This window comes from Gekko japonicus, unplaced genomic scaffold, assembly GCF_001447785.1.
Source record: "Gekko japonicus isolate JY-2015 unplaced genomic scaffold, Gekko_japonicus_V1.1 scaffold86, whole genome shotgun sequence".
NCBI lineage: Eukaryota > Metazoa > Chordata > Lepidosauria > Squamata > Gekkonidae > Gekko > Gekko japonicus.
Window position 1 is genome coordinate 532,182 of NW_015172005.1, and position 17,581 is coordinate 549,762.

General features: G+C 45.0%; 1 protein-coding gene across 1 annotated transcript in view; it reads left to right on the forward strand.

The window, feature by feature from the left end:
* WDR70 (WD repeat domain 70) overlaps positions 1-17,581 on the forward strand; it is a 161,566-nt gene that overhangs the window by 32,360 nt on the left and 111,625 nt on the right. The window contains exons 6-8 of the mRNA XM_015420162.1: positions 2,606-2,665; positions 5,995-6,128; positions 16,011-16,164. Coding sequence (XP_015275648.1) covers positions 2,606-2,665; positions 5,995-6,128; positions 16,011-16,164 — 348 coding nt within the window. The remainder of the gene's footprint in view (positions 1-2,605; positions 2,666-5,994; positions 6,129-16,010; positions 16,165-17,581) is intronic.

Genomic DNA, 17,581 nt, shown 5'->3' on the forward strand with positions numbered 1-17,581 from the left:
CACAGTGAAGATCCTTGGGCTGAGGTGGCAGCTGCTGCCAACGCAGTGTTTTTAGAAATCTGCGCAACCAATCAGATTTCCAATCACCAATCAGAAGCTTTGCTGGACCAAGGCCCTACCTGGCCCTGCCCAATTAAAAAACACTTGACGGGCACCAGGAGGAGTATTGACGGGTACTTTGTTGGAGACCCCTGTCCTATAAGGATATTGCTACACCAGTGCAGTGGGACAGCTCATGTCGAATAGTGCTTAAAGTGACCGGGGAGACCCAGAGTCACCAGGTGAGTTTGAACCAGCCATTAACTCTTGGCCTCACTGATCTCACAGCAGTTGTTGTGAGGATGACAGCATGGGAAAGAGGGAACAATATCTACATGTCCCTGAGTTCTTGGCGTAAGAACATAGGAAAAGCAACAGAAGGAGGTAATAAGACTTCAAGATGGTGCATGTAGGGTGACAGAACCCTTTCAATGCCTGGATAGATTTACAGTGATACTGGAGGTAATATATTGCCTCCAGTACCTGCTACGGATTGTTTTGTGTGTCCATGAAGTTGTGTTTCGTAGACGATGGACAGTGATTTTAGAAGTCAGCCTTCCGCCAGAATGGTGCGCAAAATTGCTGATCCACTCCTCCTTTTGACTGATGGTGATCTTAGTTTTTCTATGATGCTGTCAATCTGCAAAGTACTTCACCTACCTTAATCTGTTATCCTCCCAGCCCAACAAAATATGCTCTAGGCATGATTGTGTGTGCGTGCAGTATACAGTTATGAAGGATTTCGAAGACAATACAGTATGCTATGGCATGGGGTTTGAAATTCTGGTACTTAGTACTCCGGGTTAGTTGCATCATACTAGCAATGTTAAATAAATGCTGTTTCTTGTAGCAAGTTAGCAACCAGTCAGGATTTATGGAGCACAGAGTACCATCTGATACAAATCCTCAACAATATACTGTTTTCCTTGACAGCTTTGAAATATTCTTCTGTAGTGTTCCTGGAGTTTTCTGGAGTGAAAACGGTGGAAAATCTCTACGGGCAAATGAATTTGTGTTCATATATAGGCATTTTTTGTAGGTTGGAGATATTTTTAGTGTACTCAATAATTCAGAAAGCTTAGGGTGATTAAAACGGAACGGGTCACGTTGGATCTTTGTAAATATTTGCCTGTTTTTAAAAGAGGTATTATGCCAAGGCCTGTCCCCAGGGGTTGTTATCTTAATTTTTGTTTTGATTGAGCAGTTTTGTTTAAAGCTCAGGAATCCCTTGGACAGCACAGCCGATGTTGTGTCACCGGAATGTACTTCGAGGAACTTGTTCTTGGAATTCAAAAGGCTGTGATTTGCACATTATGGGCCGGATCCCGTGCCGAACCATGCTCTCGCCTGACTTCCCCTTCCCCCCAGCAGTCACTTGTGAGTGCTGAAAAGACCATGTTGGGAGTGTAAACTTCTGTGAACTAAAAGCTGTGGAAAGTGGGTGACTGCAGTGAAGAGGAAGGAAGTGGTCAAAATGGCGCCGCTTAATCTCTGCTGCTGGGAGAAGGCTTGTTGCACTGGTGGAAAGAAGGGATAGGATCCGACTGTTTGTTTTAGAGTGGGTAACTGGATACAAGGCTTGGATCCGTTATGTTGCGGGTTGATCCTAGCTCGACGTGGCAACGGTCGAGCTCAGTCCCAGTACAAAGACAGCATACTCCATTTGGAAGGCAATTTAAAAACAAAGCTTAGTCCAGAGCTGTCATAATGAACGAGCTAAATGACCATTTTGGGGTTGAAGGAATGATTGACAAGGCTGTGTTGTAGACCCAGGCATCTTTTGAGGCCCTGCTCCAAGTTGCACGGTGATTAGAGTATTGATTGGGGGAATGGTGGTGGGGGAAAGTGCTGTCAAGTCAAAGCTGCCTTAATGGCAACCCCTCATGGGGTTTTCAAAGCAAGTGATGTTCAGAGGTAGTTTGCCATGGGCTGCCTCTGCATGGCAACCCTGGGCTTCCTTGGTAGTCTCCCATCCAAATACTGTCCAGGGCCAACCCTGCTTGGTTTTCCAGGTCTCATGAGATCGGGCTAGCCTGGGCCATTTTCTAAAAAGCATTTCCTGGCAGAAGAGCACCTGGTCAGATGGCAGACCCGTTTCCTGCCTTCCATTTTTGTACAAAGCAACTGAGTGGGTGGTGGCAGAGCAACTCCTGGTGTGCCCGAATGGCCCTTCTTCTTTTGACCCACTTCTGTCAAGTTTCAGGCCTAGTTTAGGAATTGAGGCTTCACTGAATACACTGGGACTTACTTTGGAGTAAACGTGCATAGGATTGCAGTGTAAATTGATTTGCTATAAAACAGTTAGAACCTTGCACACAGTTGTGTTAGATTTGTTAAAGCAGACTGCGTACAACTGCCCCTCCCCCTTCCCAGTTAATTTTAGGATCTGTAGCAATACTACTGTCCATTAAAAAAAATCTTAAATTTCCAAACAAAGGGGGGAAATTGCTTTGGTGTTCAGCAGTGACTGATCTGCTTTTCCCTTTTTGTAGCTTTCATTGTTCTGAGTTAAGTGGATTTTATCCGTATTAAACATTAGTCATAACAATATCCTCCTTTTTTTTAGAATCCGGTCAAGAGGATTCCTGACTCACATGAAATCACACTGCACCATGGAACAAAAACAGTAAGTGTCGACATCTTCCATCTAAGATGCTAAAGACATCTTACCACTCCGGGCACAGTGCTAGATGTTGTGTTTCAAAGCTTTATAATATTATTTAGGGAATCTGCACTGCTTCTAATCATTTGTGAGATATATACACCAGCTGTGTTGGATTGTAGTGGACAGGAATGTGATGCCGTTTGAGTACCTTCAAGAATATGTCTAGATTGAATTTGAGGATCAAAGTCACCATCCTGCAAACGTTCTAGCCCTGTTCACATGTTACAGTGTTTGTAAGAAAAAACCAACACGTGTTCACTTGACAAATGAAATTGGGAACCAGTACCTGGAAAACATGGGGGTTTCAGTCACATGCTCAACCGTGCATATGATGAACGTAACACGAGAGTTACTCAACACAAGTATACAGAAAAATTAAGCATGCGCTGTACATGGATTGTACATGCATTCACTGTAACTTGTGAACAGGGCTACAGTGTAGATGGTTTCTAACCTGAGTGTTAATTCATGCTTGCTGTCAGAGGTGTGGGAGCCACTTTCCGATTATGTGATTGCATGCTTCTTTGGGGGGGAGCTTGTAAATGCCCAGGTGCCGTTCTCACAGGGGGACCTTTCTAATTATATTGTAATTAGACATTCTAATTTTATGGTAAACCACGCTGAACTCTGCAAGGGAGAAAGGCTGCTAGTAAATGTTCTAATGAATAAACAATTGGTCCTTCTCATATACAACAAATAGGACTAAGGGCACAGCAAACTGAAGAACATTAACACGCAAGAAGTTGCTGCATAAGTTCATGCAATCAATATAGTATATACAATTGATCAAAATACAATATCAATAATCAATATCATTTTAATCTTGGTTTGTTTCAGCAAATATCATCAGGAGACCGAAGTCCCAACAAGATGCAAAAACGGCAACAGGACGAACTTTCTCGAGTTTTGACCGTTCGTTTCGACGCGTGTCTTTTTCAAACATCCTATCAGACATAATTGCTACTGGAGTTCGTTTCCCTATCAAAAAAATTTATTTATGTCTGATAGGATGTTTGACAAAGACACGCGTCGAAACGAACGGTCAAAACTCGAGAAAGTTCGTCCTGTTGCCGTTTTTGCACCTTCTCATATACATACAGAGCATCACGCCATGGGAAAGAAGTTTCAAGGCCGCTATAGGTACCTTTCAAGGCCTCATTTGGATCAAGGAACTACCTTTCTGAGATCTCTTTTGGACGCACTTCATCAATTCTGGATGGCCCAGGGTAGCCCAGTCCCATCAGATCTCAGAAGCTAAGAAGGGTCAGCCCTGGTTAGTACATGGATGGGAGATCATCAAGGAAGTCCAGGGTTGCTATGCAGAGGCAGGCAATGGCAAGCCACCTTTGTCTGTTTTGCATTCAAAACCCAACAGGGTCACCGTAAGTTGGCAGCGACTTGATGGTGGTGGTGGGAGGGGGAAATAAATCAATTCTCGTTCCTTGACTTTAATTTGTCAAGCACATTTCATCTAAACCTGAGCCTGGAGTGATCACAGCCAACCTTCCTCTTCAGTATCAAAGTAGCCCATCATGAGTGGATAGCTGCTTGCGTGTACCAAGCCACAGTTCCTGGACAGCCGGGCCAAACTTTCTCTGCTTCCCCCTCTGCCTCTCTGACTTTACTGCCTAGAAGGGAGCTGCTTAAGGGCCCACGGCTCCCCATGGCTTCTGCTCCAGCTCTCCTGTAAGGTCAGGTCACAAAGACTCCCATCTGTCTCTCTTCAAACTAATGAATTTAAGCTGTTGATGACTGTGTTCCTGTGCAGCTGAGAAGTCTCAGGAAAGATTTCCCACGTTGAAGATCCTTTCCAGAAACCTAATTAATTTCCCAGTTGCCTCACTTGTAACAGGAGTGATTTTCCCAGTGAAACTGCAGGGATAAATTTTCTTCTGACAGTTTTGACATGTTAGGTGAGCAGAGGAAAGTGTTACATAATCGGCAGACGGGATTCGAAGCCAGGCTCTCTGTATTCACCATTCACAGCTGCTTCATCTGTGTACACAGTAATTGTCTTAAGATGATTTCTCCCTCTGTGACGTTAAGTCTAGTGCAATCTGTTTGGAATGGTCTAATTTGCAAAGACCTCTTATGTTGCAAATGACTGGCGGGATGGGACTTGGTCTCCAAAAGATTTTTTTTTTTTGGGTGGAAAGAAGACTATTGTGTTTTCTCTTTTTAAAAATGAAAACAATTCAGAAATGGTGATGACGTATCCAAAGGAGCCCAAATTAAATTAAGACGCAATGGATGCAACCTGTCCACTCAGTGCAATGAAAAGCTTAACACTTAGATGTGAGAAGAAGAAGAGAAGAGGCGATTGGATTTATATCCCGCCCTTCACTTGAAGTCTCAGAGCGGCTTACAATCTCCTTTCCCTTCCCCTCCCCACAGCAGACACCCTGTGAGGTAGGTGGAGCTGAGAGAGCTCTGTTGAGAACTGCTTGTGAGAGAACAGCTCTGAAAACTTGTGACTGACCCAAGATCACACCAGCAGCTGCATGTGGAGGAATAGGGAATCAAACCCAGTTCTCCCAGATTAGAGTCTGCGCTCTTAACCACTACACCAAACATAAGAACATAAGAGATGCCAATGTTGGATCAGGCCAAAGGCCCATCCAGTCCGTGGCCAGAAATACCAGTGCCATCAGGAGGTCCACCAGTGGGGCCAGGACATTAGAAGCCCTCCCACTGTTGACCCCCCCCCCCAAGCACCAAGATGACAGAGCATCACTTGCCCCAGAGTCCCTATCTATACCTTGCGGCTAATAGTACCAAGTGCAGCCATCATTTGTAATTGGGAAGCCCTTGCATGCTTCCTGTAGAGTGATCTAGCTACCTGGCTCCTTCCCAGGGTTATGCAAACAGGGTGCTCATGAAGTGGTGGAGCTATTCAGCATCACTGGGAGAGTCACATAGAAGCAAAGGTGGATCATGGTACATGGGAACAAACAGCCTATGTTTTAAATAAGCAAGCTGTTGTAGATTTGAGTCAAGTTCTCCCCTTAACCTTTCATATTGTTCCTGTGGATCCCCTTTCTCCCAGAAACAGCACTTCAGGACTCATTTTGGGCCACAGGGATGACATGGGGGGAGGCAAGGAAGTCCCGTTCCACCCACAGAAGTGCCTTCATCGGTGGAGATTGAACACTGGATTGAACACAAAAAGCAGAGGACTGGTTAGATGGTCAAGCTGATACAGACTTCTTCAGCCAAGTGAAGGCATTTGAGAACATGCAATGGTGAAATGGATCACTCAGCAGTAATAGTATCTTTACCTTTCTTTATAGGTCTCTGCTTTAGGGTTGGATCCATCAGGTGCACGCTTGATAACTGGAGGTTATGACTACGATGTTAGATTTTGGGATTTTGCTGGAATGGATGCTTCTCTTCAAGCTTTTCGATCTCTGCAGCCATGTGAATGGTATATACCAGTGCTTTCTTTCCTAACTAATAAATGATATTGTTTAGTAGCAGTGGTAGATGATATCCTGATCCCCGAGAACCACTCATTGTTTGAAAACAAGAAACTCGAGGAAAGAAGTTATCTAGAACCACAAAAGGAAAATGGCAATCCCCACTATATGCCAAAATTGCCCCTAGTTTCTGAAACACCGTCTTTAGTTCTGTATATGTGGAACGAGAAACAAAACAAAGATATCTTTAAAATCAGCGCCAGGCATGAAAAGATTGCCTCAAATAAGTTTCCAGTTTTCTGCGTCACGGTTTGCCTAAAAGTTCCAGAAATGAATGGTAACAATTCAGTGTGGGCTCTGCTAAGTATTTAGTAGCTGCTATTTCTGAACAGGCTTGCAAACATGGCAGCTCTTTAGGTTGGAAAGCAGAAGACTTCAGCTGCTGGGGAGGGCTTGTGGCTCAGTGGTAGAGCATCTGCTTGGCATGCAGAAGGCCCCAAGTTTAATCCCCGGCATCTCCAGTTAGGAAGCAGGTGACCTTGAAAAGTCACTGCCAGCCTGAGTAGACAATACTGACTTGATGGGCCAAAGGGGTCTGATTCAGCAGCAGGGCTATCTTTGGGCAGGAACGCACAGGAACGGAGTTCCGGCTGGCTTCAGAGCTGGCCACACCCACTGCAGCCAAACCTCTGCATGTGTGGCTACAGAGGGAAGTCCTGGAGAGCGATCCTCCCCCGGTGACTCCAAGGCAGGGGGGCCTTGGAAGGATCTTCTGTGGTCTGTCCAAGGGCCGGCTTGCCCGGGCTCTTTGCAGCTGCGAGGCGCCTGGGCAACCCAAGGAAAGGCACAGGGTGTGGCCTAATATGCTAATTAGTTTCTGCTGTTGGGTGTGGCCTATTATGCTAATGAGTTCCTGCTGGGCTTTTTCTACCAAAAAAGCCCTGTTCAGCAGTAAGTAGATTCCTGTGTGTTCATATGTGCTTTTGTTTTGTGGATCGTGATCCGTGGCTTGGAGCCAAGATGAGCCATGCTGATAATATCCATTTGCATTTTTTTAAAAAAGAAGAGAGCTGGAGTCAAGGAGGAGCAAAACGGGTGCATATAGCAAAACAAAGTCTGAAGTTGCCTGATCGTTAAAGGTGGATCTACTTAACTTTGCAAAGGCACAGAAGCATAGGCGAGGGCAGACACTTCTGTCTTGTTCATTCCTTGCAAGCCAAGAGGGCTCACTTCTGTTTGGCCTTACTTTGTATACATAGCCAGATCTGGGCACCAGCTAAGTAAGTGGCAGTGTGAGGACCTCCAATTAGAAGGGGCCTCTAAATAAATTTTTTAAAAATTACTACATTCCACCGGGCCTTTGATTGAGGACAGCGACGGTTCTGTCATAGCCGGCACCCTCCTCTTCTTCTCTTACTTCTTTTTTCCTCCATCCTCGCTTCGGCCCTCTCCTCGCCTGCCTGCAAGTTAGCAATGCAATCCAGAGTGGGGTAGCGGAGAAATTGTCTGACGTCGTCTGTCATTTTTTTCTGTTTTTAACTTGTTTTTAATGGTTGTACATCGCCTAGAGCCTTACATTGTAGGGAATAGGTAATTTATCTATATATCTAATAGCGAAGGCGCCCCCTGCATGCGGATATCTAAATCTGCACATTGGGGGCACCTGGGGGGCAGGGAGATTTTCCTGCACACTTGGGGCAGTCCCCAGGTGTGCACAAAAATCTAAAAAGTTGAAAAAATATAGGAGGATATTTAAATCCCCCCCAAAAGTAAAAGCGTTTCCTGCACATGCGCTCTGGGAACTCTGCAATGGGCTGGGGATTGGAAGCCTCTCAGGCCTCCCTGCTGGAACTGAGGCGGGGGGGGGGAGAGAGAAGAGAAGGAGATCGGCCACTAGAGGGGGGGAGGAGGAGACGGGCCTGCCGCTGCTGCTGAATTTGAAGAAGTGATCATAACTATTTCAGATATGCAAGGGTGTGTGTGTTATTTCCTACCCCTTTCCTTTCTCCATTTCTCATGATCTTGGGAAAAGGGTAATCTGCAGGACTGCAGACAAGTTGGTAGAACATTGGCGGCGGCCTCTGCACAGCCTTGGATCCCCTACAGGTGGCCCTGGTTCCCACATTAGGCTCTTCCCTACAAGCTGCGTCAGCTGCTCTACTCATGAGGAGTTTCTGGGGCCCAGATCCTGCCCGTTACTCTTTGGTCCTGTCTAGTATTTCCTTAGCAGAGGGGAGGCCTCAGACTGCTAGAGGCATACTCCTGTACCTGGTCCATGCCTCAGCCGTAGTCCTTCGCCTCCTCTGCTTCTGGGGTGCTTTGAGGGAAAGGGGTGGCTTGGAGCCAAGATGGGTCAGACAAGACAAGACTGGCAAAAATAGGGTTGCCAATCCCCAGTTGGTGGGAGGAGATCTCCTGGTTTGGAGGTCCTCCCCACGCTTCAGGGTTATTAGAAAGCGGGGGGGGGGGGTTCCGGAGGTACTTCCATTATACCCTATGGAGACTGGTCCCCATAAGGTATAATGGAGAATTGATCCATGGATATCTGTGGCTCGGGGGGTGTTTTTTGAGGTAGAGGCACCAAATTTTCAACATAGCATCTGGTGCCTCTCCTCAAAAAGCCCCCCAAATTTCAAAAAGATTGGACTGGGGGGTCCTCCTCCAATGAGGAGTCATCCTTCCATTCTACACCTAGGTGGTCCCTGACAGAGACACTGACAGTGGTCTGTCTTTGGTTGTAACCATTGATTCTAATCTGCTGGTTTTAGGGCAGAACCCCTTTGGCAGGAGGGCTGCCATTTGTAGAAGTGTGAGTTGCCTTTTGTTCCAGCAAGATTGTTTCTTAAGGGAAGTTGAGGTGGGAATTAGAACACAGTTCCACTCCCTCTAAAGCATTCATGTCAAATCCCTATTGTGCATTTGGGTCTTGGGGAGGATGTAAAAGAGATACCTGGGAGCATCTTTGGAGAGGAAACTCAGCAAAATGCAGGTGCATGTTTGGAATACATAGAGCCAGTTTGGTGTAGTGGTTAAGTGCGTGGACTCTAATCTGGGAGAACCGGGTTTGATTCCCCACTCCTCCGCTCGCAGCTGCTGGATGACCTTGGGCAAGCCATAGTTCTGTCAGAGCTGTCCTTGAAAAAGAGCAGTTTCTGTCAGAGCTCTCTCAGCCCCGCCTACCTCACAGGGTGCCTGTTGTGGGGAGGGGAAGGGAAAGGAGTTTGTAAGCCGCTCTGAGACACCTTCGGGTACCGGTAGTGAAGGGCGGGGTATAAATCCAATCTCCTCCTCCTCCTCATGTTCAGATCGCAGCTACATTTTGGGTTGAGTCCCCCCCCCCTTTTTTTCTTCAGGTAATATATGGACCATGTGGCTTGCAGTCTTAATGTCATAGCAGTATGGCTTTATGATTAACCTCCCAAAAGTGTTTTCAGATCTCAGGAAATGTTTAAGGTTGATTCTTTAATAATGTAGCCTTAAGGAAAGAAGAGATAAAATTAGCAGTGTTCACTTCCTTTCAAGCTATGAGTGCATAGCCTCAAAATATAACCAATTGCCTCCTGGGCTGTTGCTGCAAGACCAACAAAATTATGTTGTCTGCGGTTTTCCATATCTCGGCATCAGAAACTTTCCCTTAGAGACCTAGAATGTTGTAAGTGCTTTCTATAATTCTTGGAAATGATGTTGCCTTCTGTAATTTGGCCGTCTTGCTCTTAAATCCTTGTCAATATTTGTTCTTTTACAAGCTTTCTGTCCCTTTTGGATTAACACTAATAAGGACAAAAATGTTCCCCATGTTGAGGAGATGAGAAAGGCCTCATTTGTTCAAATCAATGAGCCTTCGTTAACCGCAGTGTCTGTCTCAGCTACTTTAGAAAGACTTCCTTTAGGGATCAGTCAGATAAATCTTATATATAGGATCAATACTTAGAACTAGTTTTGGCAATAATTGTAGGAAGAGCCATGACCAATCAGACTGAGGGTCTGTCTAGATTAGTACAGTATCCTGTTTCCATGCCTAAGAGCATAAAACTAATTTGCTCTATTGCACTCCCCCTGAAATTGGTAGTCAAAGGTATGCTGCTTCTGAATATGTTTTGCTATATGGCTAATATCCAGCAATAGACCCAACCTCCCTGAATTTATCTAATCTACTTTATAAAGGCATCTGAAATAGTGGTGATCTTTGCATCCTGTCGCAGCAAATTCTGTAAGTTAATTATGCATTGTATAAAGAAGTGCTTTCTCTTCCAAGCATGGGTGTCCATGGGGAGGGGGGGGAGGCCTAGTTAAAGGGGACACTACTCAGACTGGCAGCGGCTCTCCAGGGTCTCAGGTAGAGGTCTTTCACATCACTTACTGCCAGATTCTTTAATTTCTTTAATAATTTTTAAGTTCGTGATGCCCAGGATTGAATCTGGGACCTTCTGCATGTCAAGCAGATGCTCTGCCACTGAGCCACGGCCCCTCCCCTGTTGAACATCTCTTTGGACAGAAGGAAGCCAGTTTTCACTGATGTCCCGTCCCCCCCTTCCTGCTGCATGTGCACTAGAGTTCAACGCATGTTTCACCCATGAAAGTTCTTCTGAGTAGTACTGGGCAATTTGGTGCTGGGAAAGCAAGTGTGGTATGGCAATAAGGCTTTCAGACTAGGACTGGGGAGACCCAAGTTCAGATTTCCACTCATGCCCACATCTTCCTGAGTAAACTTTGGGCTGGTCCTGATCTCTCAGCTGAACCTTGCAGTGTGGCTGTGGGTATAAAACAGAGAGAGGCAGAATTACGCATGCCATCCTGAGCTCCTTGTAGGATGGGCAAGATACAAATGGAATACATAGACGGTAGTGGATGCAGTGAAGCCTCAGCTGCAAGCTCTTAGAAAGTGTTATTGGATTGCAGGCAGTGGACAGAATCCAGAGAACTGGAAGAAGAAATAGAAAACAGCAAGAGTTCAGAAGCACCTTAAAGACTAACAAAATATGTGGCAGGGTATTTTTGTTCGTCTTTTAAGGTGCTACTGGACGCTTGCTCTTTTCTACCGCTATAGACCGACTAACACGGCTACCCAACTTGATCTATCTCCATGGAAGCAGAAGGCTTACGGAATTCCTGGACAGGCAGAGATCAGGAGTCTCAATGCGTGGATGAGACGATGGTGTAGGGGGGAAGGGTTCAGGTTTGTTAGGCACTGGGATACTTTTTGGAACAAGAGGGAGCTGTACAGGCGAGACGGTCTCCACTTGTCCCGAGAAGGAACCAGGCTGCTGGCACTTAAAATCAAAAAGGTGGCAGAGCAGCTTTTAAACTGAATATTGGGGGAAAGCCGACAGGAGATGAAAAGTCTCTGGTTCGGGTTGGCTCATCTGAGAGAGGTGAGGGGGTACCGGTTGCTTTTCTACAGGGAGGTGGATTGAAATTGTCCACAGAGGCCATGGCTGGTGACATGGACTGCCGGACAACGACTCGAGATAGCAAGAGGAAGGATGCAGGCTTAACTTGTAAGGGAAATTACAGCTGTTTCTATACAAATGCTAGAAGTGTCCGAGGTAAAATCGGGGAGTTGGAGTGCTTGGTGTCGGAGGGAAAAATAGACATTGTGGGTATTTCTGAAACTTGGTGGGATGAGGAAAATCAGTGGGACACAGTGATTCCCGGTTATATATTATATCGGAAGGATAGGGGGGGAAGGGTTGGAGGTGGGGTAGCTCTGTATGTCAGAGAGGGTATAAAGTCTAGAAAGATTGAGAGGCTAAGTGAATTGGATTCGCTTCTGGAAGTTCTATGGGTTGAAATAGGGGGGCCAAAAGGAAACTTAACACTGGGAGTTTGTTATCGCCCACCAGATCAAAAGATAGAGGAGGATTATAAAATGATGAATGCCTTAAAGATAGCAACTAGACAAAAACACTGTGTAATAATAGGTGATTTTAACTACCCACACATTGATTGGGTCAATATGTGTTCTAGTCGGGAAAAAGAGATTGAGTTTCTAGACACTCTAAATGACTGTGCTATGGAGCAGATGGTCACGGAACCTACCAGGGGAGAGGCGATCCTTGATTTGGTCCTAAGTAACACTCAAGACCTGGTGAGAGATGTAAAAGTGATTGCACCGCTTGGAAACAGTGATCATAATGTTGTTGAGTTCATCATTTGTACAAATAGAGAATTGGCCAAAAAGACTCACACAACCATTTTTAACTTTAAAAGGGGTAATTTCTCTGATATGAGGGGACACGTGGGGAGGAAACTGAAAGGAAAAGTAGAAAGGGTCAAAACAATTGGGGAAGCTTGGGATCTATTTAAAACTACGATCCTAGAAGCTCAAAAAATATATATTCCGCAGGTTAGGAAAGGCACAAACAGGTATAGGAAAAAGCCTGCATGGTTAACAAACAGAGTAATGGAGGCTGTAAAAAGTAAAAAGAATTCCTTTAAGCAGTGGAAAGCTAGTCACAGTGAGGCTGATAAAACGGAACACAGGCTATGGCAAATAAAATGCAAGTCTGAGGTCAGGCAGGCAAAAAGGGAATATGAGGAGCATATAGCAAAAAACGTAAAAACCAACAATAAAACTTTCTTCAAATACATTAGAAACAGGAAACCAGCCAGGGAGGCAGTGGGGCCCTTGGACGACCAAGGGGTAAAAGGAGTATTGAAGGATGATAGGGAAATGGCTGAGAAGCTAAATGCATTTTTTGCCTCCGTCTTCACTGTGGAAGATGAGAAGTGCTTGCCCACTCCAGAACCACTGATTTCAGGAGGGGTGTTGGAAGACCTGAGTCAGATTGAGGTGATGAGAGAGGAGGTCCTAAAACTGATAGACAACTTAAAAACTGAAAAATCACCAGGCCCAGATGGCATACATCCGAGAGTTCTGAAAGAACTCAAATGTGAACTTGTAGATCTCCTGACAAAGATATGTAATCTTTCCTTAAAATCTGCCTCCATTCCTGAGGATTGGAAGGTAGCTAATGTCACTCCCATCTTTAAAAAGGGTTCCAGAGGAGATCCGGGAAATTACAGGCCAGTCAGTCTGACGTCGATACCGGGTAAATTGGTGGAAACCATTATTAAGGAAAGAATTAGTAGGCACATAGATGAACAAAACCTATTGAGGCAGACTCAGCACGGTTTCTGTAAGGGAAGATCTTGTCTCACTAACCTGTTAGTGTTCTTTGAGGGGGTGAACAAACATGTGGACAAGGGGGATCCAATAGATATTATTTACCTTGACTTCCAGAAAGCTTTTGATAAAGTTCCTCATCAAAGGCTCCTAAGTAAGCTCAAAAATCATGGGATAGAAGGACAAGTCCTTTTATGGATCAAAAACTGGCTAGTTCATAGAAAACAGAGAGTGAGTGTAGGTGGGCAATTTTCTCAGTGGAGGGTGGTAAGCAGTGGGGTACCGCAGGGATCAGTACTTGGTCCACTGCTTTTTAACTTGTTCATTAATGATTTGGAGATGGGAGTAAGCAGTGAAGTGGCTAAATTTGCGGATGATACAAAGTTGTTCAGGGTGGTGAAAACCAGTGAGGATTGTGAGGCACTCCAAGGGGATCTGTCAAGGATGGGCGAGTGGGCGTCAACATGGCAAATGGGGTTCAATGTGGCCAAGTGCAAGGTGATGCACATTGGAGCCAAAAATCCTAAATATAAATACACATTGATGGGGTCTGAACTGGCAGAGACTGAGCAAGAGAGAGATCTTGGAGTTGTAGTGGATAACTCACTGAAAATGTCGAGACAGTGTGTGACTGCAATAAAGAAGGCCAATGCTATGCTGGGGATTATTAGGAAGGGTATTGAAAACAGATCAGCCAATATAATAATGCCCCTATATAAATCAATGGTGAGACCTCATTTGGAATACTGTGTGCAGTTCTGGTCACCACACCTTAAAAAGGATATTATAGCTTTGGAAAAAGTGCAGAAAAGGGCAACTCGAATGATAAAAGGGTTGGAACACTTTCCCTATGAGGAAAGGTTAAAGCGCTTAGGGCTCTTTAGCTTGGAGAAAAGACGACTGAGGGGTGACATGATCGAGGTTTATAAGATTATGCATGGGAAAGAGCAGGTAAAGAAAGAGGTACTTTTCTCCCTTTCTCACAATACAAGAACTCGTGGGCACTCCATGAAACTGCAGAGCGTTCGGGTTAGAACGGATAAAAGGAAGTACTTCTTCACCCAAAGAGTGATTAACACTTGGAATTCACTGCCACAGGAAGTGGTGGGTGCTACAAGCATGGATGGCTTCAAAAGGGAATTAGATAAGCATATGGAGCAGAGGTCCATCAGTGGCTATTAGCCACAAGGTATAGCTAGGGGCTCTGGGGCAAGTGATGCTCTGTCTTCTTGGTGCTTGGGGGGGGTCAACAGTGGGAGGGCTTCTAATGTCCTGGCCCCACTGCTGGACCTCCTGATGGCACTGGTATTTCTGGCCACTGTGTGACACAGAGTGTTGGACTGGATGGGCCTTTGGCCTGATCCAACATTGGCGTCTCTTATGTTCTTATGTTCTCCCCCCCCCCCGACACCCCAAAAAACTCTCCCAAAGTTGAGTAACTCTGGGGAACAGCATGTGACCTGGTGCAGGGGATCACAGCTAAGGACTAAATCCCACCACCACCACCACCGTTGTGTGAGTGTAACCTCTGCCTGTGTGAGTTCTGTGGTGCTAAATTAGGAACAGAACTTGCAAGGCAAGGCAAGTTAATAAATTTATTTAAGTCAAAACCCTCCAATATACATACCAACACAAACTAGATTTGTATGACTAAACACCTGAATGTAACAGAGAACAAAAACTTGCAGCATAATGTCTTTGAATTCAGTTAAGCAACTGGTTATTGCTTGATATGACACTTGCGGTGAGCAAAGTCCAACTTTGCAGTTCTCTTGTTACCAGGAACGAACCAGACTTCACACTTCAGCTGAGAAAATGCAGTCCTACAGTAATAATATAATTTCAGTAATAATACTAATCATACTAAGTTTACCACTACTTTCCAATTAACATTTCACATATATAAATTTCAGTTACCTGTACAAGGTAATATAAATTGGATTGCCAGCTCTGAGGTTGGAAATTCCTGCAGATTTTGGGGTGCAGTTTGGGAAGAGGAAGGATCTCACAGGTTATAATGCCATAGAGTTCACACTCCTCCAGGGGAACTGATCTTCATAGTCTGGAGATCGACTGTAATTCTGGGAGATCTCCAGAACCCACCTGGATGTTGGCAACCCTAAGAGCCTAAATTGTATACAACTTCCCAGCAAACAGACTCACCCTCTGCTGCTAGCCTCCCTTCACAGACTCTACCCCTAATGGGCTAAAGCCAATTAGTTTATGGGGCTTACATAAGCAGAAACCACGATGGGAGAGCAGAATGGGATCAAACCCAGTGTGTCTGTGTTTAACTGGGCGTGTCTCATAATCTCACAATGGCATCCCCCTTATTTCCTGGCTATCTCCCCTTTAGTGGCCTGGATTTTAACATCGGTACTGCTGAATTGACATCGGTGGCCTGGCTTTTAACATCAGTATTGCTGAATTGATGTCAGAACTAGCTTGTTTTGCACAGTATTTTATGGTTTTGTTGTTTTAATTGTTGTTAATTGTTGTTTTAATGGTATTGTACTGAGATTGTTGTGAACCGCCCTGAGCCGTGTACAAATCAAATAAATAAATAAATGTATGATAACTGGTTTTATTTTAATTAAGCATTTCTTTCCAGGAAGAAGGGTGGTGGTGGTGGTGGTTCTTCTTTCTAAGTGGTTTCCTAAAAGTATCTCCACTTTTTAAAAATTCTGAGAATTAAGGTTAAAATAATGTTCTCTTTAAGGTGATCCTATGGAGAAGTCATTTCCCTATTTTTTTTTTCTTCCAGTCACCAGATCAGGTCCCTGCAATATAGCAGCACAGGGGATGTAATTCTTGTTGTCTCTGGCAACTCTCAAGCAAAAGTCCTTGACCGGGATGGCTTCCCTGTAATGGAGTGCGTAAAAGGAGACCAATACATCGTAGACATGGCAAACACCAAGGTAAGCAGAACAGACTTCTCTGGAACGGGGAGTGTCATTGTAGGTCCCTTTTCCTGCTTGCAGCAGAGGCTGAAGACAGACGGCCCTTCTGTGCTTGTTGACATGGTTTTCAGGAGTGATACCGAATCTGGTGTCATAACTTGCAGAGTGCCAGAGCATCATCGGCATGCAGTTCAGAACGAGCACAGGGCTACCCCTGAAAACTGTGGCTTTGTGTCAAGTTCTTACACCTCCCACCCTGTAACATGTATTAAAATGTATCCCCGGTCCTGATGTCTTATCATGTGATTCTTTGCTTTTTTCTTCACATCATTGGCTGTTGCTGCCAGAGGCAAGGACATGTTCAACATGATGATGTCAAACACGAGAATGCCTTATACCGGGGATCCCCAGTGTGGTGCCCGTGGGCACTATGACACCCACAGATGCCTTATCTGGCCAAGTGTATTCAGAAAGTGGGTGGGGCCACATAGGGCTTTTGACCAGCGTAGCTGCTGATTGGCCACTGGAGATCTGATTGGAGGCGCAGATTTAAAATAACATTGCTTCAGCAGCATCTGCCACCGCAACGCTGGCTTTATTCTCTCTCATTCCTCTTTCCTCATGTAGGGGGATGCCACTTGCAGTGGCAGCCTTGTGATTGTCGTGAAATGTAATTGTCCTCAAACTCTTGCTGAGTTGTATAGCAGCTTGGTGTGACGTATCCCTTTGCTGCCCATGATCCAAAGTTCTCTGCACTCTCTATATGAGTGGGCTTCTTCGTGCATTTCGATACAAGGGACCCGCTCTCTAGGAGGGAAGCACATTCCTTTCCTTCCTGCGCTGAGGCTAATGGATGAGCTCAGAAAACTGGGCTCTGTGGAAGCACTGGAGTTGCCCTCAAAGAACGGCTCCCTTGAGACCACTTTGTGTTTCAGTCCTGTCTATCATACAGGATGAACGGCTTATATACGATTAAAATTAATAACTGGCATTCAGCAGTAAACGATCTTCTGCCAACTGGTGAGACAGGCTTCTAGACAGAACACTTTTACAACATTCTTCCAGATAGTTAAGCTTAAAAAAATCTCATTGCTCGTTGCTATTCATGTGCACAAGATGTGTTTCTTTTGGCTTAGCAGAATGCATATAGGAAACCGTTTAAAACGAACAGTTGTTATTTCTTGCTTACTGCAAAATTATAACTGTTTAGGATTTCACTGCAGTCAAAGGGCAAGTGTAGTTCCTTCTGCAGCCCTCTTAAATACTTGATATACATCACCTAGTCGTAGATAAGCTTCTATAATGTTCGCCATAGCAGCTTGCAACCCATTGAAACATCTCTGTTAGTTTGACAGGCTGACTTACAAAGGATGATGGAATTCACGGTGGAAGAAACAGGCCTTTCGTTCTGTTTCGCTTAATATTAACCACACAG